Source organism: Pseudorca crassidens, chromosome 6 (genome assembly GCF_039906515.1).
Source record: "Pseudorca crassidens isolate mPseCra1 chromosome 6, mPseCra1.hap1, whole genome shotgun sequence".
NCBI lineage: Eukaryota > Metazoa > Chordata > Mammalia > Artiodactyla > Delphinidae > Pseudorca > Pseudorca crassidens.
This window is the reverse complement of record NC_090301.1, coordinates 25,266,076-25,293,560: the sequence shown is the minus strand read 5'-3', so window position 1 is coordinate 25,293,560 and position 27,485 is coordinate 25,266,076. Positions and strand designations below refer to the sequence as shown.

Below are 27,485 nucleotides of genomic sequence, written 5' to 3'. Positions count from 1 at the left end.
AAAAATTCTATACTGTCCTATCCAATCTTCCTAGAAGAAATTCCAGCAGCAGCCTGTAAGGTAAATCGAGTGTGGAAAACCAATTCACAAATTGCAGGCTCGGGAAAGAATAACACTGCTTAGAAAATGAAAGTCGATCAAGATTGGAAACATTTCACCTGTTTTCATTTAAATCTTCAATTTCTTTTCCTGCTGGTTTAGGAAATAGAATATAGCATAATGGGGCAGTAGGGAGTATGAACTCTAAATATCTTGAAATGGCCACATTGACACGCTCAATGTAATTTTCTGTAACTAAAAAAAAAAACTAGGCTTTGGATAATCTCCCAGTTAAAGCATGGTTTATGAAACTTAAAACATTATTTTATATAAAGTTGTGTCCTCCTATTATGTAACATTTATTTTAATCAATTCAGACAGAAGCTTAAAGAAAACTGTGATGGAATTTAAAAATGGAAAATGATCTGAATATTACTAGACTAGTCACCTGCTTTCAATTAAATATATACCCACCCCATTTCAGAGAGGTAAGCATTTACTGCAATACTAAGGACCTGAAAAAGGAGGTACCTGTTACTTTTACGTCTCACCCAATCCATGTCAAAATGCTCTATGGTCATAAATACTTTTCCAAAGTGTCCAAGCTAAATCTTTCATGTAAATTCCAAATTGCCTTATAAACAGCCTCCGGCAAGTCAATCAAATCTAACAAGTCAATACAATTGAAGAACAGAGTCACATTGCTTTAAATTTAAGTTCAAAACAGGTATTAATTAAAGATATCTAGAGTTTTCTGAAAGGAACAATTAGTTACCTACTACCAATTCTTTGAGATCATTATACTTAGAAGTGTGATATAAAATTTAAGTACTTAAAACCTGAGAAATTTTGATATGTTAATTCCATAGCCATTGAACTATTGGATTAATGCCCTGATATAAAATACTAATAGAATACAACATCATGAGATTTTTAAAAAGACTGTTTTGCTAATATTTCAACTACAGTAATAAATATCACCAGTGAACATATGCTAGATAATGGCTCCTTTGCGTTATCTCATTTAATCTTCACACCAATGTTATGAGGTATAAGGATTCTCATTTTAAATATTACCATTATTGTCCCCATTTTACAGATAAAAAATATTGTAGAGTCAACACTTGAACTCAGGCTTTCACATTCAAGAAGCTCTGCTCTTTATGGTCACCTATTTATGACAAAACTCATCTGAATTAGGTGTATTAGTCTGAGACTATACGGAATGGCCTGGGAATCTATGCAAGCAAGAGGACTGAAAATTCCCAAACCACTTTTTTTAAATGTTGCAAATATTAAATCTATAAGATACACTATGATTTTGAGTTATATAACCTCAATTACTATCATTGAAAACCACAAGTCACCCATCACTATGGTTTTAACTCTTTCTCTGTCTCTGCATATGCCTCTGCCTATGACCTACTGCCATTGGTACCAGTGGCCCTCGCTATGACAGTGATTCTCAAGATGAAGAAAGAAATGTCCTCCCTTCCTTCAAAGGACTATCAAAGAGGTAGAGGGACACATCAAAGCTCCTGGGTGACTCTGAGAGACTTCCCTCCCCCTAGAGGGATATGTTCCTCCATCCTCAACGTTTAAAATATTTGATATCTAGAGAAATAATAAGTAATAGCATTTAATGAGTGATTAATTTAAACCAGGCACTGTTTTATAGACTCATTCAATCTTCATAGCCAATTTATGAATGATATTAATATTCCTATTGTATAATGAAGAAAGTGAAGCTCAGATAATATAAGGAACTTCCTTAAGGTCACACATCTAAAAAATGGTAGAACCTGACTTTGAACTCAGAAAATTGAATTCCAAAGACAGCACACTTCACCACCATACTACATCGCCTCTCGTTAATTGGCTGTGATAATTATTAAAAAATCATCAAAACAAATGTGAAAACATGCTTCAAAGTGATAGTACAGTGACTCAACCAAAGGCTCAAGGAGGAAAAAATATTTCACGTATATAGGAACAATCTAAAATAGACGCTAGCTTATAAAACTGCAGTTTGGGACTTAGGTTCTCTTTCCCTCCCTCTTTCTCTCTCTGTCTCTCTCTTATTGATTTTTTTCCCCATAATTTGACCTTGCTCTGAACGACTGTACTAACTGGTCTTGATTATGCCCAAATGCCAAAGTGCCACTGTTGTATAAGTCAATTAACTCTATCACATTCCTTTTTTTTTTTAGAGTTTAATTCTCTATTTACTTCATTAAAATAATTTGTTAATAAGACATATCACTCATTTGACTGTTTTAAAAACATTTAAAGGCAAAATACCATATAACTGAAATAAAAACTACAACTAAATTACATGACAGATGAATCTCATAAATATAATATTTAGCAAAAGAAGCCAGATGTAAAGAGGACATAGTGTATGATTCAATTTATACAAAGTACAAAAACAGGCAAACTGACCTATGTTGTTAGCATTCAAGGCAGTTGTTACCCTCAGAATGGAGCACAAGAAGTGTTTCTCGTTCTGATACTATTCTCTTTCTTGATTTGGCTGATGATTACATAAATGTTTCATTTGGAGAAATTCACTGAGATTTACACTTATGTTTTATGTATTTTTACACTATATATGTTATATTTCAATCAAAACTTTACATGAAAAGGCAGTGCTTTATCCAAAACAGTTGCTTTGCTAATTGTAATTTAGTACTACTTTCTCTCTTCCAAAAGATACAATTAACTTGTTTCATAAAGAAAGCTAACAATATTTCCACATAACATTGTAAAGTTACTATTTTCCTAAATATGAGATGTTTTAAAAGTCAAATTTATTGAGGTATAATCTATATACAGTACAATTCATTTTTTTTAAACTGAATGACCATTTTTGACAAGCCCATACATTTGTGCAACCGTCACCACTATCAAGATACAGAACAGTTCCTTCATCTCCTCAAATTTCCTTATGACCTTTTGTTGTCCAACTCATCTCCCACCTCCCAGTTCCTGGCAATACTGATTGACTTCTGTCTCCATAGTTCTTCCTTTCCAAGAATGCCTTATAAATGGAATCCTATACTATGTATTCTTTTAAGTCTAGCTTCTTTCATTTAGCTTAATGTTTTTATTTTTTAATAGATCTTTATTGGAGTATAATTGCTTCATAACACTGTGTTAATGTTGCATTACAAAGTGAATCAGCCATATGCATACACATGTCCCCATATTGCTTCCCTCTTGAGCCTCCCTCCCACCCTCCCTAACCCACCCCTCTAGGTTGTGGCAAAGCACCAAGCTGATCTCCTGTGCCATGCTGCTGCTTCCCACTAGCTAAATATTTTACATGGTAGTGTATATATGTCGCTGCTACTCTCACTTCGCCCCAGCTTTGCCCTCCCACCCCATGTCCTCAAGTCCATTTTCTATGTCTATCTCTTTATTCCTGCCCTGAAACTAGGTTCATCAGTACCATTTTTTTTTTTTTTTTAGATTCCATACATATGTGTTAGCATACAGTACTTGTTTTTCTCTTTCTGACTTACTTCACTCTGTATGACAGACTCTAGGTCCATCCACCTCACTACAAATAACTCAATTTCATTTCTTTTTATGGCTGAGTAATATTCCATTGTATATATGTGCCACATCTTCTTTATCCATTCATCTGTCGATGGACATTTAGGTTGGTACCATGTCCTGGCTATTGTAAATAGTGCTGCAATGAACATTGTGGTACATGTCTCTTTTTGAATTATGGTTTTCTTAGGGTATATGTCTAGTAGTGGGATTGCTGGGTCATATGGTAGTTCTATTTTTAGTTTTCTAAGGACCTCCATACTTTTTTCCATAGTGGTTGTATCAATTTACATTCCCACTTATTTTTATATTCTTCCTAACCTATCTGTTAGTTTCCTAGTCTAATTTTATTTTTTACTTTGTTACTGCTTTTTGGTTTTTTTTTCTTTTGCTGCCTCAGGCGGCTTGTGGGATATTGGTTCACAAGCCCGGGGTCAGGCCGAAGTTCCTGCACTGGAAGCTCCGAGTCTGAACGACTGGCCTCACAGAGAACCTCAGACCCCAGGGAATATTCATCGGAGTGAGGTCTCATGGATTTACTCATCTCAGCACCAAGACCCAGCTCTACCCAACAGCTTACAAACCCCAGTGTTGGAAGCCTCAGGCCAAACAACCGGTAAGACAGGAACACAATCTCACTCATTAAAAAAAAAAAAAAAAAATGAGATGGCAAAAAAATATGTCACAGATGAAGGAGCAAGGTAAAAACCTACAAGACCAAATAAATGAAGAGGAAATAGGCAGTCTACCTGAAAAAGAATTCAGAGTAATGATAGTAAAGAAGACCCAGAATCTTGGAAATGGAATGGAGGCATGGACTGAGAAAATACAAGAAATGTTTAACAAAAATCTAGATGAACTATAGAACAAACAAACAGAGATGAACAACACAATAACGGAAATGAAAAATACACTAGAAGGAATCAATAACAGAATAACTGAGGCAGAAAAACTAATAAGTGAGCTGGAAGCAAAGGGTGGAAATAACTGCCGAGGAGCAGAATAAAGAAAAAGGAATGAAAAGAACTGAGGACAGTCTTAGAGACCTCTGGGACAACACTAAATGCACCAACATTCGAATTATAGGGGTCCCACAGGAAGAAGAGAAAAAGAAAGAGTCTGAGAAAATAGTTGAAGAGATTATAGTGGAAAATTTCCCTAACATAGGAAAGGAAATAGTCACCCAAGTCCAGGAAGCACAGAGAGTCCCATACAGATAAACTCTAGGAAGAACACACCAAGACACATATTAATCAAACTAACAAAAATTAAATTCAAAGAAAAAATATTAAAAGCAGCGAGGGAAAAACAAAATATAACATACAAAGGAATCCCCATAAGGTTATCAGCTGATTTTTCAGCAGAAACTCTGCAAGCCAGAAGGGAGTGGCAGGATATAATTAAAGTGATGAAAGGGAAAAACCTACAACCAAGATTACTCTAACCAGCAAGGATCTCATTCAGATTCGATGAAGAAGTCATCAGACAAGCAAAAGCTAAGAGAATTCAGCACCACCAAACCAGCTTTACAACAAATGCTAAAGAAACTTCTCTAGGTAGGAAACACAAGAGAAGAAAAAGACCCACAAAAACAAACCCAGAACAATTAAGAAAATGGTAAGAGGGACATGCATATCAATAATAACCTTAAATATAAATGGGTTAAATGCCCCAACCAAAAGACACAGACCGGCTGAATGGATACAAAAACAAGACCCATATATATGCTGTCTACAAGAGACCCACTTCACACCTAGGGACACATACAGACTGAAAGTGAGGGGATGGAAAAAAGATATTCCATGCAAATGGAAATCAGAAGAAAGCTGGAGTAGCAATACTTTTATCAGGTAAAATGGACTTTAAAATAAAGACTGTTACAAGAGATAAGGAGGGACATTACATAATGATCAAAGGATCAACCCAAGAAGAAGATATAACAATTATAAATGCTTATGCACCCAACATAGGAGCATCTCAATACATAAGGCAAATGCTAACAACCATGAAAGGAGAAATCGACAGTAACACAATAATAGTAGGGGACTTTAACACACCACTTACACCAATGGACAGATCATCCAAACAGAAAATTAATAAGGAAACACAAGCTTTAAATGACACAATAGACCAGATAGATCTAATTGATATTTATAGAACATTCCACCCAAAAGTGGCAGACTACACTTTCTCCTCAAGGGCACATGGAACATTCTCCAGGATAGATCACATCTTGGGTCACAAATTAAGCCTCCGAAAATTTAAGAAAATTGATATTGTATCAAGCATCTTTTCTGCCCACAACGCTATGAGATTGGAAACCAATTACAGGAAAAAAACTGTAAAAAAACACAAATACATGGAAGCTAAACAGTGTGCTACTAAATAACCAAGAGATCACTGAAGAAATCAAAGAAGAAATAAAAAAATACACAGAAACAAATGACAATGAAAATACGATGGCCCAAAACCTATGGGACACAGCAAAAGCATTTCTAAGAGGGACGTTTATAGCAATACAATCTTACATCAAGAAACAAGAAAAATCTCAAATAAACAATCTAACACTACACTTAGCTTAATGTTTTTGAGATCCATCCATGTTTTGTGTAAGTCAGCAGTTTGTTCCTTTCTGTTGCTGAGTAATGTTACAATGTATAGATATAACACAGTTAAAAAACATTTGAGTAATTTCCAGGTTCCGGTGATTTTGAATAAAACCACTACAAACATTTATGTATAGGTTTTTGTATAAACATTAGTGAAATATTTTGTTTTTTAATTCTAACTTGTAATTTCACCTGCACAAAATATTTTCTACACTGCCTTTAGTCTATAGTAATGCTTATGCCTAGGGAATATACCAACCAGTTCAAAATAACATAAAATCAGAAATTGAATCAAGTAACAAACACCTGCAAATTCTGCAAATTACACTCTTAAAAATACTTTTTGCAATCATCTACATAATTAAGAACATAAATACTATTAAAGCTCTAGATTAATATTTAAAATATTGTTTAAATTTTACAAAATTAAAAATCAATGATATTACTAATTTGGATTCTACAGTCATAATGAAAAAAGGAAGAAGAGGTAAGAAATGTGGCTTGAAAAGTAAAGGGTTACATGCCTCTTTCACAACTCCCTGATTTAACGTATTATAAATTTCACCCAACTGGTTAGTACTTTTTTATCCATGATAGCGGGGAAAGGATTTGAGTGACAAAATGGAAACATGGTAGATGTTACCTAGCATGTTGTGGTAAAGTGGAATGGCCCGTCCAAAGGTAGTAAATGCAGTCATGACTAGTAGGACCGCTACACCTGCAGGCAATTACAGAACAGAAAACATCATTCTCCATTCACAGTGGCATGCACACACATGCACCAGTGCTCACACATGGAGCCTTGGAGGAAGAACATGGGAAGCAAGCACACCAAGTACCTATCCATCAGGCCGATGCAGTCTTCAATACTTGAGCCTATGCACCTGCAGAAGATCCAAATTTTAAAAATACAAGGAAAGAAAAATTAGCCATTTTTAAAAAGAAGATATAAGACAAATACCGATGGTGTCAAACTCTAAACTATTGTTAATAGACAATTTTTGAATATCATGAATTTAAAGCTAGTGAGAAGGTTACTGTACTTGATGGATACCCAGAAATAAATTGTAAATACTACACAAATGGAATGCAAAGAAACAAGTCCACAGTAAAGGAAACTGTACTCTGTTTCTGTGGATAATTTCCAAGCACATATTGCTCATTTCTAATACTTTACATTCATTTGAACCATTGGTGATATTATGTCTTGATGAATAACTTGATATTTCAATGGCTATAATTGGTTTCATGTATACAGTTTCTTCTAAAAGGCTTTAAGCTGAAGTAAAAAACAGAATCAATAAAAAAGAAAACATGAGCTATTCAATATAATATAATAACCTGACGCTTAATACTCATTATTAAAGATTGATTTTAGCAGAAAATGAGTTAATGTGCTTTAACGTTATTCTCATGGATACTTTACACAATCACATTATTCCATTCCTTGGTTGTGACTGTCTTTAAAACATACTTATGTTTAAACATGAATTCATTTAACAGGCAAATTAACTGGTTTCACCATACTGCAGTTTATCTTGATACTTGCTTTTAAAAAATCAGTGCCATAACAGTCAAGTGAAAACAGGTTTTTAAACTGCCATAATATGTAACTCAAACAATAAAAAATAAGTAAGTACTCCCCAAGGAAATGAATAACTTGAGACTCAGGTAAGTAAAGAATCCACAGACGTTAACATTTAAGTAAAATTATATAAGTACACAGAATTCTGATTTTGAAGTATTACAGAAATATTTCTTCCATCTACCAATAAATTTGAATTGTATTTCTTTCCCTTTTCTCTCATTAAACACATATAGCTGCAGTGCAGTATCAAGATTCCTTGTACAGCTATGATTTATTGAACTGTCTAATTCTTCTTGTAATATTTTTTCCAAATTCTAATTTCTAAAACTGAAAAAGAAGTTGAAGTTAAAATCATTATGTAATGAAGTAATAAGGTGCTCTTGTATAAGGCCAGACTGTCCATTATATCTTTAGAAAACTCTGTAACACGTAAATAAATATAACTATGTATAATAATAATTAAGTCACTATTTTCCTCCTTCATCAGTATCAGTTATAATATTCCTACTAGGTGGAAAATTATTTTTCTTTTGAGGATTGGCTTTGAGTGGCTTAGAAAAATATTAATGTACAGAAATACATGAAATACACTGTGAAAAAGGCTTTTAAAAAAAAGCAAATAAGAAATTTAAATAAAAATATAGAGCACATAGCATTGAATTGGTTCCAAAATTCATAATCAAAACCATTTCTAAAAATAAAAAACAATTAGTATAAAAGTTTGCAAATTGTCTTATATGGTTTTCTTCTATTCCAAAGGACTTATTTTTTTCTAGTTTCCAGTTATACCTTCTTCAAAATGCTTTCTTAAAATACAGTAGTGCCATTTTTGTAAAATTAATAGTCTACTTCTTACTTCCAAATGATAATCTGAAAGCTATGGTTAGTTTGTAATCTGTATTTATTATAACCTTTGAAAGATAAATGTATTTGAAAGTAAGCTTTAACTTGAGGGGAAAGTTAAAGAGTGAATAATGAAAGATCTTCATTCATCCATTAAAAAAAAAAAAACTCCGTCACATGCCTACTAAGTGTTCCTACTATTCTAGGAGCTGGGGGGAGAAAAAGATGAATTAGACATTTTCCTATTTTTAATGAGCTCAAACTTTAATGAAGGAGACAGATGCATAAACATATGTGTATTGTACAATACGATAAATATAATGAGGAACACGAACCAGTGACTTAGGAGAGTGTGGAGGAGGGACACAGAGTTTCAGAAGGTTGGGGTCACACCCTCGGAGAAGTTAGAAAACTGAAGTTCAGAGTTCAGAGTCCAGGATTGGGGGGCAATAATTTCTAAGGGGTAAGAAACAGCAGGAGCAAAAGCATCGATCTGAGGAAGGGTAGAGAGTATACGAACAGCTACAAATAATTCTGAATAGTTAGAGAACAACATATGAGGCAACAGGGAGAAGGAAAAAAAGAAGCTAGATCACTAGAAAGGAACCAGAACTGAAGACTGTCTGCTTAGGAACAAACAATGGGAAACCACTGCAGGGTTTTAAAGAAGTTGTGAAATTGCTAGATGTGTGTTATACAATGATCTCTTTGCCCACTGAAGGCTAGTCAGCTGGGAGCCAGACAGATTCCTTTGGCACAGAGACTGTTTTAGTCTCTGTAAGAGATGATGAAGGATTAAACTAGGGAAATGGTAACTAGGATAGAGGCAGAGTTGGATTTAAGGAATACCTTGAAACGTATGCGGAAAAAAAAAAAAAACAGTAGTTGGTGGCTGATTTGATGATGGAAGAGGAAAGATCAAAGGAGTTAAAGATGACTCATACTTCTAACTTTGAGAATAGTGGTACCATCAGTGAGAGAATGCAAGAGGAGGAATACCTTCCTCTGTGTGTGTGTGTTCCGGAAGCAGCGTTGATAGTTTCAGTCTTAGGTATCTAAAGTTTAGTGTGGTTTTCCTACATCCAGGTAGAAATGTTCCTCAGCATCTGGAAAGATGAGTCTGCTGGAGGGGACGGTGTGGGGGGAGGAGAGGGAAGCAGGAGGCACAGGTACAATGATCCAGTTTTGAAACATCATACAGGAGAAGGCTGAAATCATGTAAGTGGATGTGATGGCTGAAGAAGGATCTATAAAGTGAGAAAAGCAGAGACTGAGACTGAAACTCAAGGAACTCCAGTAATTAGTAAATGACATAAGATGAGCTCATAAGCCAGAAACATAGGAAAATATGTTTGAGTAAAATCCATTAATTGCAGTGTCATGGAAGCCAAATCATGAAAAAACTTCAGGAAATGGATGATCATCGATCGTTGTCAAGTGCAAGAGAGGCCTAGTAAAAGACCTACTAAGAGTATGTTAGTTGTCATAGTCAAGATCACTAGAATTTAGGTTGCTGTGAGTTGAGAAGCAAATTGCAAATAAGAGAATAGAAGCAAGGGAAAAGGGAAGAGCTACTGAGGGGGTGGGGTGTGAGGTCAAGAAAGTTTGTCTAGGAGATTTTGTAGGGTATTTGAGATTTAAAGGTATTTATAAGTTGAGGATAAAACAAGAATGGAAGACAGAATAAGAGTGTGGTCCCATTTTTTCTAAATACAAATCACTGTGTATTTAAAGATGTATATTCTATTTCAACTCTTTGTACTTGACATAAGCCAATAATTAGCACATGCAATTTATATAGATTCAGGAAAATCAAAGAATAATGGAAACATTAAACTTTTGAAGAGTCAAAATCCCAAATAAGAGACTGAATAAAGATGTGAAATAATACAATTCTCTAGATAATTAGTGTTCTAAAGTAGAAACTTTACAGAAAGTTCGGAAAGAGAAACTGTAACATGTTAATATAATATATTAAAAAAACTGGAATTCCAAATATTGAGCTGTTTAACATTTGCTTGTACTTACTGATTTATGAACACCTTGACATACCCATACAAGTAACATAGTTGAGATATTTTGACAAAATCTTCTCTGAATTTTGAAATTAAAATGGAAAAATATTTTAAAATTTCATTACAGAAGTTATCGACAATAATTCCACAAGCAGCCCTTCTTTTGTTCTCTCCAGCAATGGAAATTCTTTCATTACATACATTTAAAAGTATAAAAAGAATTGATGAGAAGAATATTAAGGCATATAGAAAATTTAATAGTATCAAATCATGATTCTAATATTACTAAAAACTTTTAATGAATTTTTTAAAGATGCCCTATTAAAAATAAATATCCCGGGGCTTCCCTGGTGACACAGTGGTTGAGAGTCCGCCGGCCGATGCAGGGGACACGGGTTCGTGCCCCGGTCTGGGAGGATCCCACATACCGTGGAGCGGCTGGGCCCATGAGCCATGGCCACTGGGCCTGCGCGTCCGGAGCCAGTGCTCCGCAACGGGAGAGGCCACAGCAGTGAGAGGCCTGCTTACCGCAAAGAAAAAAAAAAAAAAAAAAAAATCCCGGTTCACGTCTCCAAACAAAAATTAAATTGACATTCATCATGGACGCAAGTGATATTAGTAAAGAAACTATAATCTTTGCTCTTACGACTACTCAACTGCACACTAAATTTAGTTTACATGTCCTCTTTTAAAATTTCTACCTTGCTAATTTCAAATATGAATATCATTTCTAAGTTTTAAATTCTTGCTAATCATTTCAAAATACAGAGGGATATCTGATGAAAGGATATAAATTGGAAGAATAAAAATTCACTGGACTGTGACCTCCTAGTGATCAAGAGCTGTGTCTTGCTTATTTCTGAACTTAGCTATCACTGTATCTGATACACAACAGGTGTTCAATATAACAAAGTTGAAGAATGAATGAAATGAGAAAGGCTGCTAAAATAAAAGTTCTCTAGTCAAGGCAAGAGGAGACAATGTTATTTTTTTTTCCTCTAGGAATATTAGTGAGACTCTCCTGATAGGTACTAGCTAAATGGATCACCTATTTTAAAAACATCTAAAGAACTTATTAGAGTCAATACATTTAATGTGCTTTTAGAGTGGTAAAAGGGCTTTTAAGGTATTACATGATAATTTTACTTTCAGATGATCATTAAACAGTATTCAAAGTAAGAACTTCCTTCTGAAAAATGATTTGAAAGACTATGTCCATTAACTTGGTTCCTGAATTATCCAGCTGACATAATATTGGCATATAAAAGAAAAGCTGTTTTCCAAAGTGGAGTTGGCATGGTGAGCTCACGCTTACTGATACGTCATTTATTATGTATGTTTAGGAATAAAAATAGTCACTTGTCCCATCATCCCTACTGCCCCTATGATCTTCCTAGGGAAAGATTCTATCTCTACATGCTCAATTTGAAAGGAAGGAACTGAATGCATAGAGCACCTCATTGCTTCATTAAAAGGATCTCAAAGCACAGTGCTGCACTGCAGTAGTGTACAGAGGAGGGCTTAAGCATTTAGAAATGCCCAAATCCTAAATTCCATTCTGAGGCTGAGACCACAGAACTCTTAGGAAGTGAGTGAACCTGGACAATGCGGATGCTGTTAGAAAAAGGATGGCAGGAAGATAAATGAAAACAAAGACAAGAAACTGACAGGATTAAGTCAGTCATTACAGAATCCATTTACCTTAGAAGATGCCAGGGAGTACACGAGTCAAATTCTGTCTCACCATCATTCTGCACCAGTGAATTTAAAGTCATCATTTTATTTACTAGGGTTCCCAAGTGATCTGGTCAGGTTTGTTTCCTGTTACACCTTCATCCTCCCTTTTGGTTGACATCCAACTTTTGTTACTGTGGTAAATTGATCTATTCATTGTCCCTCCTTCTACTTTCCCCCCACTATATATCTTTTCTTTTATTATATAATCATGATTTAAAAGGACTGAGAGGAAGACACACCAGCCACACATCCAGACTATGTACGGCTCTGTGATCTCACTTTCATTTCCCTAATGGCTTTGTTGTAATTAGATTTGCAAAAACAGCAAAAGGTCTCATTTTGAATGGCAACAGCTGTTGACATCAACATTACATTGAATAATGTTTGTTTAATTTTAGATGCAAAACAATAAAACCCTCTTGTGGATGATTATTTTAGCAGGCAACGTTTTCCCTTTCTGTTGCTGACCCTTCTGCTCCAGCAATACCAGTATCTTCATGAAATACCCTTAACTGAAGTGTGCCCAAAACTCGCCAGGGGAGCAGCTTATTCTTTCTAATTTCCTTGAAGCAGAGTGTCTATGTGACTATTTCAGTATCCTCAAACCAGTGAGGTGGCATTAGCTCTTCCAAGCTGAATTTGAATGGCAGCACATTACTTTACCTTTTGAGGATCTGCCACTTCACAGAGTGAATTAAGCTGATTTCTTGACCTGCAGGAAATTGTAGCAGCATCTGCAAATTGATGTCCTTTTGGCAGAAAATGATGTTGCTTGCTTAACTTCTTCAATATCCCCTAACAGCCAGCCCTTACTCTGGCAGAAAATCTCTTTATGGAATCTCATACTTTCCTGCCAGATCTAAAGCACCCAAGATGATTCTCCACAAGTGTCTCTGTGTGTTTGTATGTGTGTGTGCACATGTGTGTGGGCACTCACAATGGAGAAGAGGCTTTTTGGACAGAAGGAGGACAGAGCATGTGAAACTGCCCTTGATTCTAAATTTATTCCCCTTCTACAGGAAAGAGAAGGAAAAGTCCTTATTAAAAGAGATTTGCTGTCTTTTAAAGAACTAGTTGTTGGGATTTGTTCGATGAAGTGACATTATTTCTTTTATAGTTCAGTGCTTTTCTTCTTTCTGTAATATGTCTTTGTTACTCAACTGTTATCAGTATCAAAAGTAGTCTAATTATTATTCATTTTACAATGCATCCTTTTGAAAAGTAGAAAAATGTGTACCCATCTTTGAATTGTCCTATATCGGTTGAAGAAACACTAGGTTGTAGGTTAACCTATAATAGAATCACTTTCACAAAATGTACTTGTATTTTAATAAAAATACATATCACTTGGTTCCTTTTTTTTTTTTTTTTTTTTTACCATCACTGCTTTTGCTTATATTTTGCTGAAGGAGTAATACAAGGCAGCATTTATCAAAAAGAGACCTTCACTTTAAAGTGATTGTAACAACAAAGAAACAGAAACAGAAAATCTCTGTTAAAGATTTATTAAGCATGAATCTCAAAAGTACAATTACTTGTCTTTTCTGATATCTTTAATCCTCAGTAAAATTTGGAAGAATTTCTACACTCCATACAAATTATACCTGATACCAGCTTCACGAAAGTGTCAATAGAAGTTACAGGAAAATGTTCAACAGAACTATTTTAGAGGGTATAAATTCGATTCCATAAAGCATTCTTATAGAAAAGAGTTCTCTTAAAATCAACACATTATATAAACACGAATAGAATTTTGCGTGAGATATTATGTATTCAGTAGACTGTGTCAGGGATAAAATACACGTATGCACCTCTTGATTAGTAATATGCACATGATTAAGCTTTGGACCAGTAAAGTTGCTTACCCTTGGGTGCAGTTTGGATGGCATGGGTGGCACTCCCGATCCTGATCAGCATACTTGAAAATGAAACTGTTTGCCCCCTGTAAGCCATCTGGACATTTTTCCACACAGTTCGGGCCATCCTTAAAATGGGAGCACTTTGTACAGTTGTCAGGTCCCTGAAGTGTGAAAAAAAAAAATAGAGGAATAAAACTGGGTGCCATTTCCTCTGGAATGTATTTATCTGGTCTAGTTACTGAGACTTCAGTGGGTGGCCAATCTTCCTCTAGAGAACTGAAGAGCATTTTCAGAAGTACAAATGGGGATGCTGCTATTGTAGCTTTCTGATCAGCAAAACTGTCCAGTGATTTTTCTAGAAGGACATCAGCATTTTCTTTCTGTCATTTATTCCTAGTGAGATTACAGTGCAACGATATTTGATAACAACACATTATTCCTGGAAATATTTTATCACAATCACTGGGAATATGTGAAAATTCTTACTAAGTAGTTAATGAAAATAAGGAAATGATAGGAACTAGGTAACACTGAATTTCATATACAAGTGAGATGTAAACTTTCCTTTGGTAGTACCATGACTATTTGAACAATGAATTTAAATTTTTTTCTATAGTTGAGTTATCAGGAATTAGGTAGTTTAGGCAAACAAATGTTAATTTCTAAGTTACTCTCCAACTCATATCATCTTATGATAATGCTAAAAATCGTATCATGTCTATTAATAGGGATTTTAGCAAATAACAGTACAATACTGAGAGCACAATAAAGGCACAATCTGATGAGCAAAAACTTGTACATACAAAAGAAAATTATATGGAGAAACTTACTCAAGAATGAAGGTGATATAAATATGAGCATGATAAATCTAACTAAAACTAGCTCACTTCATATATTTATGTTTATAATATCTGTCTAATATGTATAATTATAGTAAGCAGTAACGTGTAAATATATTTAAATGTCATAACAAAAGTAAAAATCTTAAATTCATATTAAACATCTAAAAATTGTACCAAAAAAATGATTTGGACGTGGTGCTGGGGATAGTAACCATGCAAGAAATGATAAGTAGTACATTCTCAAATCAAATTGAGAACATTTTGGTGAAAAATACTATTTCCTTAAAAGATGTCCATATATTTACACATTCAGGTGTTTTAAATAATGATATTACCTACTCAAAATTTACTTTTAGTTCTCCTTTGTGAACATCAAATTGTCTTAGGATTCCTCTTCTCTTTGACTACTTCTTGGAACTTCTTACCTTGACTCTTTTCTCCCCAAAATCTGCTTATATTCACATAGTTTAACAATTAGGACAGGTCACATTGAAGATAATTTAGATAAATAAGATATACTAAGTATAGAGGGAAATATTTAATATTATTAAGTTTATAATTATAAACAATGTGTATTTGGGAGACGAGCAAGCAACATTTTACAGAGCTGTTTATTAGACACGGCGTGTGGCGATCAGTCTATTCACGGGAGTGTGTTACATCTCTCTACGGATGCTAATCCAAAAGTAGCCAGACATTGCAAGTGGTGATATAAGGCATCAGGAAATCAAGAAATATAATACTTTAAAATTTAAAGATAAAGGCAGCTAAGGAAGAATAGTAGTACAAAGAAGAAAGGGTAATCAGGAAGAGATTTCTGGAAATCCTGAGACTGGTGAGGTTCAATCAAACACCTATCTTACTATTTTGAAGTGAGATTTAGAGTATCTATTATCTATCTATCTATCTACCTATCTATCTATCTATCTAAACAGTTATAGGTATATCTAAATCTCATACTTCTAAATCTCATATATATATATATATTTGTTTATGTATATAAACATATGTGTATATATATGTATGTACATATATATGTGTGTATATATATACTTATTTATTCTGTGAAAGAGAATCCCTATTCAACCTGAAGAGTTTGCTGCTGGCAACTTATTTCCTACCAAAAAAGAATACTTCACATGTTTCCAATTTTAACACCTGCTCATGGGTACTTAAGCACATAATACTGTCTATTATACAAAATCATCTACTGTGCAAGTATGCTCAGTGGTATGACATTGTACAAGACAAGAGACATGCTGATGTCTTCTTTCAGAACACGAGAATAAAACTTACTGTGAGTAAATTAGGCAGTGGTAGTCAGAATTAGGAATTATTTTTCTATAAAATACTTCTAATGTAAAATAATGTCCAGGTAAAATCAGAAGATGTAAAAAATTTATGAAACTAAAATTAAATTCACATTTAATCTTTAGGCAGACTTTAATAGGATAAATTTTTTTGTGCTTCTTTGTGCTTCTTTGTCTTAACTATTTAATTGTATTATCATGATATGAAATCAAATGTCCTGAGCTGACACAACTAAAAGATGTCCTGACAAATCTCAAAAGAAATGAAATGTCTGATTCTCTATCTCATTTCCATAATAAAGAGATTTAAAGAAATACATGTTGTCTAATACTTACTCTTTTATCATTATATTCCCAAAGCTTTTAAGAAGCTAGGTACAGCGAATGAACTGATAAATGCAACAACCGAAAAGAGAGATGAAGGCAACTTTCTTCCTTATCTCTGATTTTAAGCTACCCTTGGACCCAGTAATCTAGACAGAAAACTAAAGGATAGGCTAAATCCTGAGGGAAACATTTCATTTTTTTTTTTCTCAGTGACAATTGATGTTTTTCTCTGGTAGCCACTGTAAGAGAGAAAGCCACTATTCACCAGTATCCAATTCTCTTCCACTTCCAGCCTCACAGAATACGGAAATTCCCTCCCACTAGAGGGGAGGTGTGTGTCTCGCTTTGGACAATGAAATCAAGTAAAAGCAATTTATGAGAGCCAGTGCTAAACTCTCCAGCCTTCTCTTTCCCAGCTGCCATGACGTGGGGATCCCATGTAGATGTAGAGATGCCATAACTTCAAAGCATCCTGGAATGCCAGACCACCACAGGGAGGGGGTCCTGCCTTAGAAAGTTCCCCAGACCTGCAGTGCACTTTACATGAAAAAGATTTAAACATTTTTCTGTAAGCTACTGCAATATGGGGGTTATTTGTTGTGGCAACACAAGCTCTATTAACCTGGATTTAACAGCTATTTTAGCTTTAACAAAAATTGTGTTTCAAAAATCAGTTTCCCTCGCTCCCCAAAAATCAGTTCCCTTCTCCTATTCCCTCCCTTCTCTTGCTGTCTCTGTGGCTTATATTTTGGTCTCCTTTGACTTTGTCTGATGTCCTTTTCTTTTGTTCTTACATTCCCTCCCTTATCTTTCTTGATAGGACTATACAGTAATAGTGAAAGTGAGTCAGAAAAGATAAAATTGTAAAGAAAGAAAAGATAGAAAAGAAAAGAAAGAAAAAGAATAAAGTAAAGAAGACCAAGTGCAGACAGATGAGAATATAAAAGCAGAGGCTTGTTTTATTTCAAATCCACCCCTCTCAAGATTATCCTGAATGTCTGTCACATTTAAATAGGATAATACCATCCATTTTACATATGTATATTCCCAGAAAGCATTTTATCCTTATTACTTTACGGACATTGTTGCCTAGGGAAAAATAGTGAAATGAAAAGAGTGTGAAATTTGGAGTCAGAACTTCTATAGTTGAGTCCCAGCTCCGCATCTTACTGACTTGCTGACTTTTGGAGTAACTTTCTAATCACTACCATGGGTTCAATTTCTTTATATTTTAAATGGAGAATGTGATAGTATGCTTCAGAGGTAATAGTGTTTGACAAATATAAATATTTATCAATTCTTATCATTAGGGAAACATTAACAGTTCAAGAAAATGAGATTTCAGCAGAATAAATCATAAGACCAGGTGTGGAAATTCCAGTTAGCTTTATGACTTCTTCCTCTATCTCATCACTGTATCAGTCTCATGAAGAAGTTTCCTGAACCTCCTGGGTATCCTAAGTGATATATGCCGGTTACTTGGCACACAAAACCACTTCCGTCTTTAGTTTTGATAAACAACATGTAGACCCAGAAACAGGCATACACCTAATATAAATTGTAAAGGCTGAAAACAAGCAACCCCCTAGAGGGAGCAAAGTTTGGGCTATTGCTTGAGCTCAATCCTGGCAGTTTTTCAGATACCATAACCTAAAAGACACTGTGCTCTTACCTGCTTAGCATTTTAAGGCTTACTGATCAAGTCAGTTTTCTTGATTTCATGTTCTGATCTTCCACAAATGAGTGATTCAACTTTACGGAGTTTTTTCTACTTTTGACTTATTGCCTTCTCTAATCTCTAGACATACTCATTTACAATTTTAGCACTGAATAGTGATTTTAAGCATATGGCCCAACAATGTTGTCCTTACAGAATTAAAATGTCTTCACTAAAAACCTGTTTTTTCATTCTTTCTTGGTTATCAAGTAATTTTGAAAATTGCAAGAATATTAATTTTTAGGGCTTTTTAATGTGCATTTTTATAAACTGTCTCAATTCTTTTAAGGAACAAAGGAATGATCAAATAGACTGTAAAAACAAAGAAATCAATAAGCTAGTTATTTACTAGCATACTTTTATACCATAGGAGGCAGCATAAGGAACTGAAAAAGACGGGACTACTCTTGTGGTTTGCCTTGTTCAAAGGAGATGGCCAAATTCTTGGTTATTGTAATTGTACATTTTCAAAGTCTCTTTCTCGGAAAGAGATTTTTTGTTTTTCATTCTATGATGTATGGTTCCTAAATATGCTGGTTTTTAGAGAAGTCTCATAGAGAGAGACAGCTCAACTTACTTTAACAAACCCATTATGGAATTTTACTTTCCTGTGTTTCCTGACATTCTTTACAGAGTCCACATTTCTCATGCTGCAGATTAATTGTATTTTAAATGACTATCCTTAGTGGAAAAAGAAAATAGCTGCATATGCCCTTAGCATACTTACTTGGAGATCATTACATATTAAATTGCCTTTTAGACTTTGGTTCTTCAGGCCAAATCATAGCACTTCTTTTTCTCAGAGGTCTGGTTTTCCAAGCTTAATCATCCTTTGTGGTAGTCCTCTGAACTGTCCAAGTTTTCCACATCCTTCTTTAGAAGAAGTTCCAGAACAGCTCATTGGGGCCTAATGGAAGTTTGGAGGGCTCAATGATAATTTTTTTCTAAGCTAATTAAGTGCTGAATAAGCACTCTGGTAGAAAAATTAATACTATTTAAATTTGAAATGAATTCTTATGGAGCAGTGTTGAGCTCTTGGCTACACCCAAATGTTGGTCCCCAAGTTATTTACTGAATGATGACTCAATACACAAATAAACTGGAAATCTGTCTAAAGAAGGATGAATATGACACTTTGGAATGACAAACTCATACTGACCTCATTATTAAGAAAAAGCCTCATTATTAAGAATGATGGGAACCAAAGGAAGGTCTAGAAAATAATTATCATTTTCTCCACAAGACTAACTTCAAACTATATAAATGTCAACTTATCCATAAAGACTTTCCTGATCTCATAGCCCCTCCTTCAATCATCATAGTTCAGTTTTTCTCTCGGCCATGGTACTTATCACACAGCTTTAGATTTTAGTATATGAGTGCTTGTTTTCCTCCTTTTTTTCAATTTTCCTTCATAATGCCATTATAGTTAAATGATTAAACACAGGTACGAACGTGTTACAGTTTACCTCAAACACAACATAAACTTTCACATTTACGTATCTTTACATGTTTCCTCATTTCAGATTCTTCTTCAAAGCATAGCTGAAACATCACTTTTCTTTGGCTTTCCTTGGTGTCTCAATTTCCATCTCAAAGATTTAGTTTCTCCCTCAAATGTATTCATATAACAATTTATACATATTTAATCAATTATTTTGCTTCAATAATTATTTGTGTATCCCTCTTTTCAGCCCTGTGCAGTCTTCAAGGACAACTCCATATCTTCTTTTTAAATACATTATCTGGGACATAAATATTTAAGAAACTGAAGTTTTAAATACTTTATCTCTACTACTAAGCTGTAAGCCTCTTGAGGGGAGAATGTTGAATGTGATTCCCCATAGCATGCTGTAAATACCTATTCAATGGATGGATAAGTGATAAAGCAATGACTTGACAGACATTCATACATGAAGCTAAATAAGCCAACACAACCGTACGTGTCTTCAGGCTTACCGGTCCATGGCATGTGAGGATGCCATCTTCCATCTTCTCACACTGGGGGTCACACTCCACACAGATGGAGCCATTCTCAAACTCCCGAAATTCACTGTGAAAACATCAGCAGTATGAGGCAGTGTAAGCAAACAAGCTGTCAACTTAACAAATGAAGTAACATCTGCTAAAAGTCCTGTTGGCAAAGTAAATTCTAGAGTTTGTTTCTCTAAGTGCCAGGAGCATCAGAATCATTTCCCTGTACATTAATGAGTAAGTTCTCCATTAAGAGAAAAGATAAACTGCAGTCAGATGGCTCTCCTGGCCCTCCATTGGGTTCAACGACAGACTCATTCAGGAAACCTCTCTCTTGTGAGAGAGATTCCAGCAGTCTCAAAAAAAAAAAAAAAAAAAAGGAGAAGAAAAAAAAGGATGACTCTTTTGATGACACAGCAGAACCATTTCTGCTATTTTAAGTCAGTCTGTGCCTGTTTGTCTCTATATAAAATTTTACTCTTGGCTGAAGGCTTATTTTTTAAACTTTGACAGAACTATTGTATTTTTCTTGTTGCTAAATTACATGAATGTTCCCCATCCTTGTCCTTCAAATCCCAAGATTCTTCCATTTATTTTTAGTGAAACTTCAAAAAACACTTTGATTTTTCTTTTTTTAAAATATCTTTCTTGGAGAATTAGAAAAAATATCTTTTTTATGGTAGATTTTATTTTCTTAGATTATTGATCTAATATAACATCTTTTTCAGTTTAAATTCTTTTTGAAGAATTCTATATGATATAAAATAAAAAATAGTTGAATGGTAACATTTTAAAACTTTCTAATTAAAATGTGGGAGGATGGTCATCACTTCCCCAAACCTTACATTTTGTGGCTATTTGAATGTTAAATTTACCAGTATATAAGTTTTCCAATTAATATCTATCCTAAAAGTTTTCATTTCAATAATTGGGTATCAGTCATGTACAATATGTTTAAAACACACTATTTCCACTAACGTGTGAGAGGATGAGGTACTGGGTATAAACAATGTAGAATTTCAGTTATGAGTCATTAACAAAACGACTAAATATTTATAGCTACTTCATTATTTTGTGCCTTTGTATCATGAGTGACCATTCCAAACTAATAGCATTGCAAATATGGCAATTATGGATTAACTAGGTGATAAATTCAAATTTATTTTTCCCTGGAGTGAAATAATCACTCTTTTTCATAGTGAACTATCTTATTTGGTTATTATAAAGCCTTAACAGATGATTGAAATCCAAAGGGTGGGCTATATTTTCTGTTGGTTAGATTAAGATTACATATATTTCAAGGTCAAAAAATGGTTTGGTTTCCAAAATAAATAGCATAAATCTATGGTTTATTTATGTATGAATGTACATATATAGTTACATGGATTTTGCACTCAAAGTGAAGTGTGGGTTTGCTATGGATTAACTTTTTATGAATTTTCTTGAGTTTAACATCTTAGTTACATAAAAGTTTTTATTTTGCGTGTTTCATCAACAAGTGATATAAAGTATTCAATAGAGGAAATCTTCAGAATACGAAAGTCAAAATGACCTGGTATTGGGGTGGGGGTTGGGAATGGGGTAGTAGCTAAATTGTAAAGAGCATAAAAAGCATTATGTGTAAGTGAAATTATATGATATTTACAGCACACCCTGCAATCATCAGCAAAGCACTGTTTCTGAAAACAGCTTCTTGGGTGACTAAAGAGTTAGGATACTAAATGAAGGTAATAATTTTTATGGTACTAAAACATGGGTCATGCTTTCCTTTCTCTTCTCCAAAACTCCCTTCCCCATACACAGAGTTGAGGAGTAAAATGAATATGTCATAAAAAATCATGGAGGTGGGCTTCCCTGGTGGCGCAGTGGTTGAGAGTCCGCCTGCCGATGCAGGGGACACGGGTTCGTGCCCCGGTCCGGGAAGATCCCACATGCCGCGGAGCGGCTGGGCCCGTGAGCCATGGCCGCTGAGCCTGCACGTCCGGAGCCTGTGCTCCACAACGGGAGAGGCCGCGACAGTGAGAGGCCCGCGTACCGCAAAAAAAAAAAAAAAAAAAAAAATCATGGAGGCAACCTAGCTGCCTTCTCTTTTATAGAGTAGACTTCTATCTGTGTGGTTTCTGGCTCTCTTCCTTTCTGCTCTCAGAACAGATCCTCCTTGCAATTTATTTATTGTCACTGTCTCCATCATTGCCTTTTTTCTTCCCTGTCCTCTAGTGATTCTGCTGTGACTTTGCCAGAGATCCCCTTTCACTTGAATCTGATACAAAAATTCACATTCTAGTGAGCATGAGCTTTGCTTACTGAGCTTTGCGTTTTTCCTGCTGTATACTTCTCACAGTTTTGTTGTGTGTGTGCTACCTTAGCCAATCCTGTGATCTAGAGCAAATACTTTGGATTTGGTTCGTGTTCCCAGCACCAAGATGAATATTGCTGTCTTACATCCCTTAACTTCTCTAGACCTCATTCCCTAAATATCCTCTGAAAAAGAAAAAGAAGGGTGTTTCGATGAGAGCTTGTGAATATTAAACATAAAAATGCCTACAAAGATCTTAGACTGGCACTCTTTCTGATGTTTCTCTGTTGTTATTGAAGTTTCAGAAGCATTTAACCATGTTGCCAGATAAGAAAAAAAAAATTAAGATTGCATTGCAATTAGTTTTCTTGTTCATTTTGAATACTTGGGCATTGTAGTTAGGAGTTGCAAAAATATAGTGACTTATATGATCTGGATTTGAGTGCTAACAGCCAGGATTAACTGATTTTTTTTCCCCCTTCAAAAAATCCTCTTTTTAGGATTTATTCTTTAACGATAGTCAAACTATTTTTATATATAAATAAGTTCCCTGATTTTGGTAAATGTCATATTTGTATTTATTTTCAGCAGTGTATAAAGTGACTGTTCTACCTAACTATTTAATGAGCTCAGATTAATAGACACAAAAAGGAAGTGATGATAATTGTTTTAACAGTAGGAATTCGAATAAGAATTTTCTCATTTGATAATCACAATCATTATTATTATTATACTATAATATGATATAATAATAATCACATCATTATTATTCCCATTTTCCATGTAAGAAAACAGAGTTTAGGACAATTAGGTTATTTACCGGTGGATGGACATTTCAAGTAGGAAGTGATTAAGTTAGAATTTGAATTCATGTTTCCTCAAAGACTGTCTTACCTGCCAGGCAAAGTTGGAAGTAATTTGGCAATACCACAAGATTGGAGGTGGGGACATCTATCATTGGGTAGGCAAGAATTATATCAGATATTTATAAGATACTTTCATTTATTATCTTTTAAACTAAAACTTGTGCATGATTTCCTAGGACCCCATTACTGCTGCAAAACTACATTAAAAACTTTATATTTCTTTAATATGTTTGATTTAATGATTTGGAAAATGTTAAGCTTTCAAAAACAACAGGATAATCAGTGTTGTTTATTTAGGGGACCAGTATTTTTCCTTTGCTTAGCTTTCATTGTTTCACAAAAATGAGACAGAAGGTAGTGTATACATCCACATATACATCAATTTCATATTTCTGACAAGTTTAAAACTGAAATATTAAAGAAAAACAATGGCATCTGTAAAGAAACAGGATGAAAATCAGACATCCTGAGTTCTAGCGTTGGTTTGGTGCTTTTACAATGTTATGACTTTGGTCAACACTTAATTTTCCCACTTCTCACTGTTTATAAGATGCTTCTGTTTGATAAAATGATTTCTATAATCTATTCCTTCCTTAGAAACGCACATACGTATTCAATAAACTTTTAATGTAACACAGTGGAATTAAGGTCTATTAGTTCCATTTTAGTGGCATCAATTGCCACACACACAGAGAATCATATCTGATCTGATGTATTTTATGTACAGGAAATATCTTTCTTTCATAATAATGTGAACAAGCATTAATACAGTTCAATTCAATGAGACAAGTAGCAAATAATTTGCTATTCATTATCAAATGTATGAGTTGATGTGTTTTACAAATTTTCAAGTTGAAATTTTCCTGATAAAACTATTAAACCCTTTTTCAGTAATGCTTTTATTGAGAGATAATTCATATACCATGACATTCACCTATTGAAAGTGCACAATTTAATGCATATTTTAGTATATTCACAGAGTTGTGCAAATGTCATCACCATTTCAAACTATTAAATTCCGATTTAATATTGTTTTTAAACTTCTAATTTTAATTTCAATCTTTTTTCCCCCTAAATTCATGGAGGGAATTGGTTTGGTCATCTTTCAAAGAAGACACATATCTATATTATTAAGATCCATAGATTTTTATCCTTTAATGTAAAATACAAAAATAAAATGTTATCTGGGATCATGGAAACGGTTGTTAAAATGGGACAATTCATGAGGCAGAAGAAGAAAGAACTTCAAAACTACCCTTTTACAAAAATGTTGAAAATCAGTGAGCAATATAGGAAAATTTGACTCAGGGACAGTACTAAAAACTGCATTATCACACTAATGAAGGACAACTGTGACGCATGAAATGGTATGTTAGGATAAAGTGATTTTACGAGTATATGAAATGCCATGCAACAAGGTATATACTAAGTTTTATTGTTGTCAATTTGATTATTGTAGTACTGTAGATAAAATTTAAAATACTTGATGTAAAATATAGCTTAGGTTATTTTTAGAAAGTGACAGAACACTTTCAAAAACCTTTTCAACTAGCAACTACAAAGGTAATTTCTCTATAGGGCTAAGCAGTTGTCTGAGACATAGAAATGTGTGTTGTTCCTAATACACAATCAAATAGACACGCAACCTAAATGGAAAAAAAAAATCAAAAGTTACGCAGTCATTCCAGGTGAAGATTAATAGGAAAGCATGAGAAAAAAAACAAGATGGTTGAGACACTGAGGAGGAAATATTACTTATCACGATGTCCTTTATAAAGAAAATAGAAATACATTTTTCAATTTTGCATAAGCATAAATTGCTATAATTTATTAAGAATTATCTATTTTGGTACACATTTTTAAATATGTACATAATAGTCAATATGCATTTTGACTTATCTTGTTCATTCAAATAAAATAATTTCCCCTTAAAAGAATTCTTTTATATGTTTTCTCCTTTATGCAACAAAAACTCTCCTTAAAAATCTTGGCCAGCATAAACATTCTGAAATTTTACCCTTTTATTATCATTTTAATATCTGAACCAATCAGTACCTCAAAGCTCATGAGATAGAGACATTATAAGATGCCTTACCCATCATAGAGGTTACAAGACTCTATGCAGGTCCTTCCCCTACTGAAGCGACGGCACGACAGGCACTGGTCTGGCCCAGGTCCCCAACACCCATCGTTTGAACAGAGATGGTTGCACACCATTCCTTCAGCAGCTGAAAAACACACCAAAATCAAGGGGAAATAAAACAGAAGCCTGCGTCCAAACTTACCATTTTAATATGAATCTTCCTAAGTAAAGCTATTTCTGAAGGAGTGAGAGAGATCTGTGGCAGATAACTTTGCTTGCCTACTTAGTCACTATGGCCCACTTTACCTTCCACTTCTTTCATATTGCAGAGCCCCAGTCACTGTATGTGTAGTACCATTGCATTTTTCATAAAAGTGAACAAATATCAATTGCCTATATCAAAACTCTAGGGAGAAGTAGTGACAGAAATTAACCTTCCAATTAAGGTAAGGAACAAAACACACCTTTCTAAAGCCAACCCTTTGCTCCACTAACACACCACACATTTTGATGTCAATTCCATGTGAGAACTTCATGCAGAAACAGAACAAGTGATATTTGTCATAAAACAAAAAACATCAAAAGGGGAAAAGAAAGAAAAAAGAAGAATATATGAAATGTAAGAAGGGGGAAAAGAAATGGAAATAAAATACAAGTTTCTTACAGACCTCTGGTACACTGCAACTAAGATTATCTTGATATTTGAGTCAAATTGGCACAAGTAAGAAAAAAGTTTTGAAATAATTTTAAACAAAGTGTGGTGGTTATTTATGAGGAGGTATAGAGATTACAGGAGTAACAAAGGTCTTTAGTCTTATCTCTATATTTTTTGTTGATGGGAGAAGTGCCAAAGAATTTGAGGCCATGTTTTAAAACTGCCACTTAAGGTTTACCATTTCTGTTCCCTTTTATATCAAATAATACTTATTCAGTATATTATTATTTATACTGAAAAACATAATTTTAGTGAACGGATAGCTATTGAATAAGAAGGGCCTATAAAGACTTCAAATGTTATTCTGGGTGTCTGAAAAGTGATTTGAGATGTCTGAAACCCAATTATATGTGGTTTTCATAAAATATTAATAAGTTCTCAGAAGATGAAAACATCAAAATCCTGTTTATCTTCCCATTAGTTACCAACTGTATTTATTAAGGGATGCAAATTGTTATGGGAAGAGCATTTGTGAGATGGGATGGAATAGCATTAACTATGCAATTGTAATTTAAAGAGGGATCATATCTGTGAAAGTTACCTTCTCTAACAAATGCCTGAGAAAGTGAATTACCAGCATCCGTGATGCTGATTAGTTTTAAAACAAGGAAACAAAATCTCCCAATTCATGTATTCTTTCTCCTATATTCTGGAGCCTTAAGGAGGAACCTATGTTAAACTGTATAAAATTCTTTCTCAAGGCAGACACAGACCTATCAAGATATCTTTTTAATTTATGACTACTTAATTGAATAATGTCTTCCAGTATAGTTTAAGAGAGAAACCTTGTGTGTATGTGTGTGTGTGTATGCTTAATAGTTTTATTGAAGTATACATGACATATACTGCTCATACATAAAGTATACAATTTGATGTTTTGACAGATGCCTGAAATCATGAGTTATATGTATTCAATCCAGGCAATGAATGTATCCATTACCTCCAAATGATTCCTCATGACCTATGTAATCCCTTCCCCCCGCCCCTTCCCCTCAGACAGCCATTGGCCGGCTTTCTGTTACTCAATACCCATTAGTTTACATTCCCTAGAATTTTATGTAAGTAGAAATATACAGTATGTACTCTCTTTTTATGTAGTTTCTTTAA

The 27,485-nt window shown here is 34.3% G+C and overlaps 1 protein-coding gene across 1 annotated transcript in view; it reads right to left on the bottom strand.

The window, feature by feature from the left end:
* ERBB4 (erb-b2 receptor tyrosine kinase 4) overlaps positions 1–27,485 on the bottom strand; it is a 1,112,967-nt gene that overhangs the window by 262,330 nt on the left and 823,152 nt on the right. The window contains exons 13-16 of the mRNA XM_067740710.1: positions 25,676–25,808; positions 20,404–20,497; positions 14,255–14,409; positions 7,046–7,090 (exon numbers count right to left, since the gene is read on the bottom strand). Of these exons, the coding sequence (XP_067596811.1) occupies positions 7,046–7,090; positions 14,255–14,409; positions 20,404–20,497; positions 25,676–25,808 (427 nt within the window). The remainder of the gene's footprint in view (positions 1–7,045; positions 7,091–14,254; positions 14,410–20,403; positions 20,498–25,675; positions 25,809–27,485) is intronic.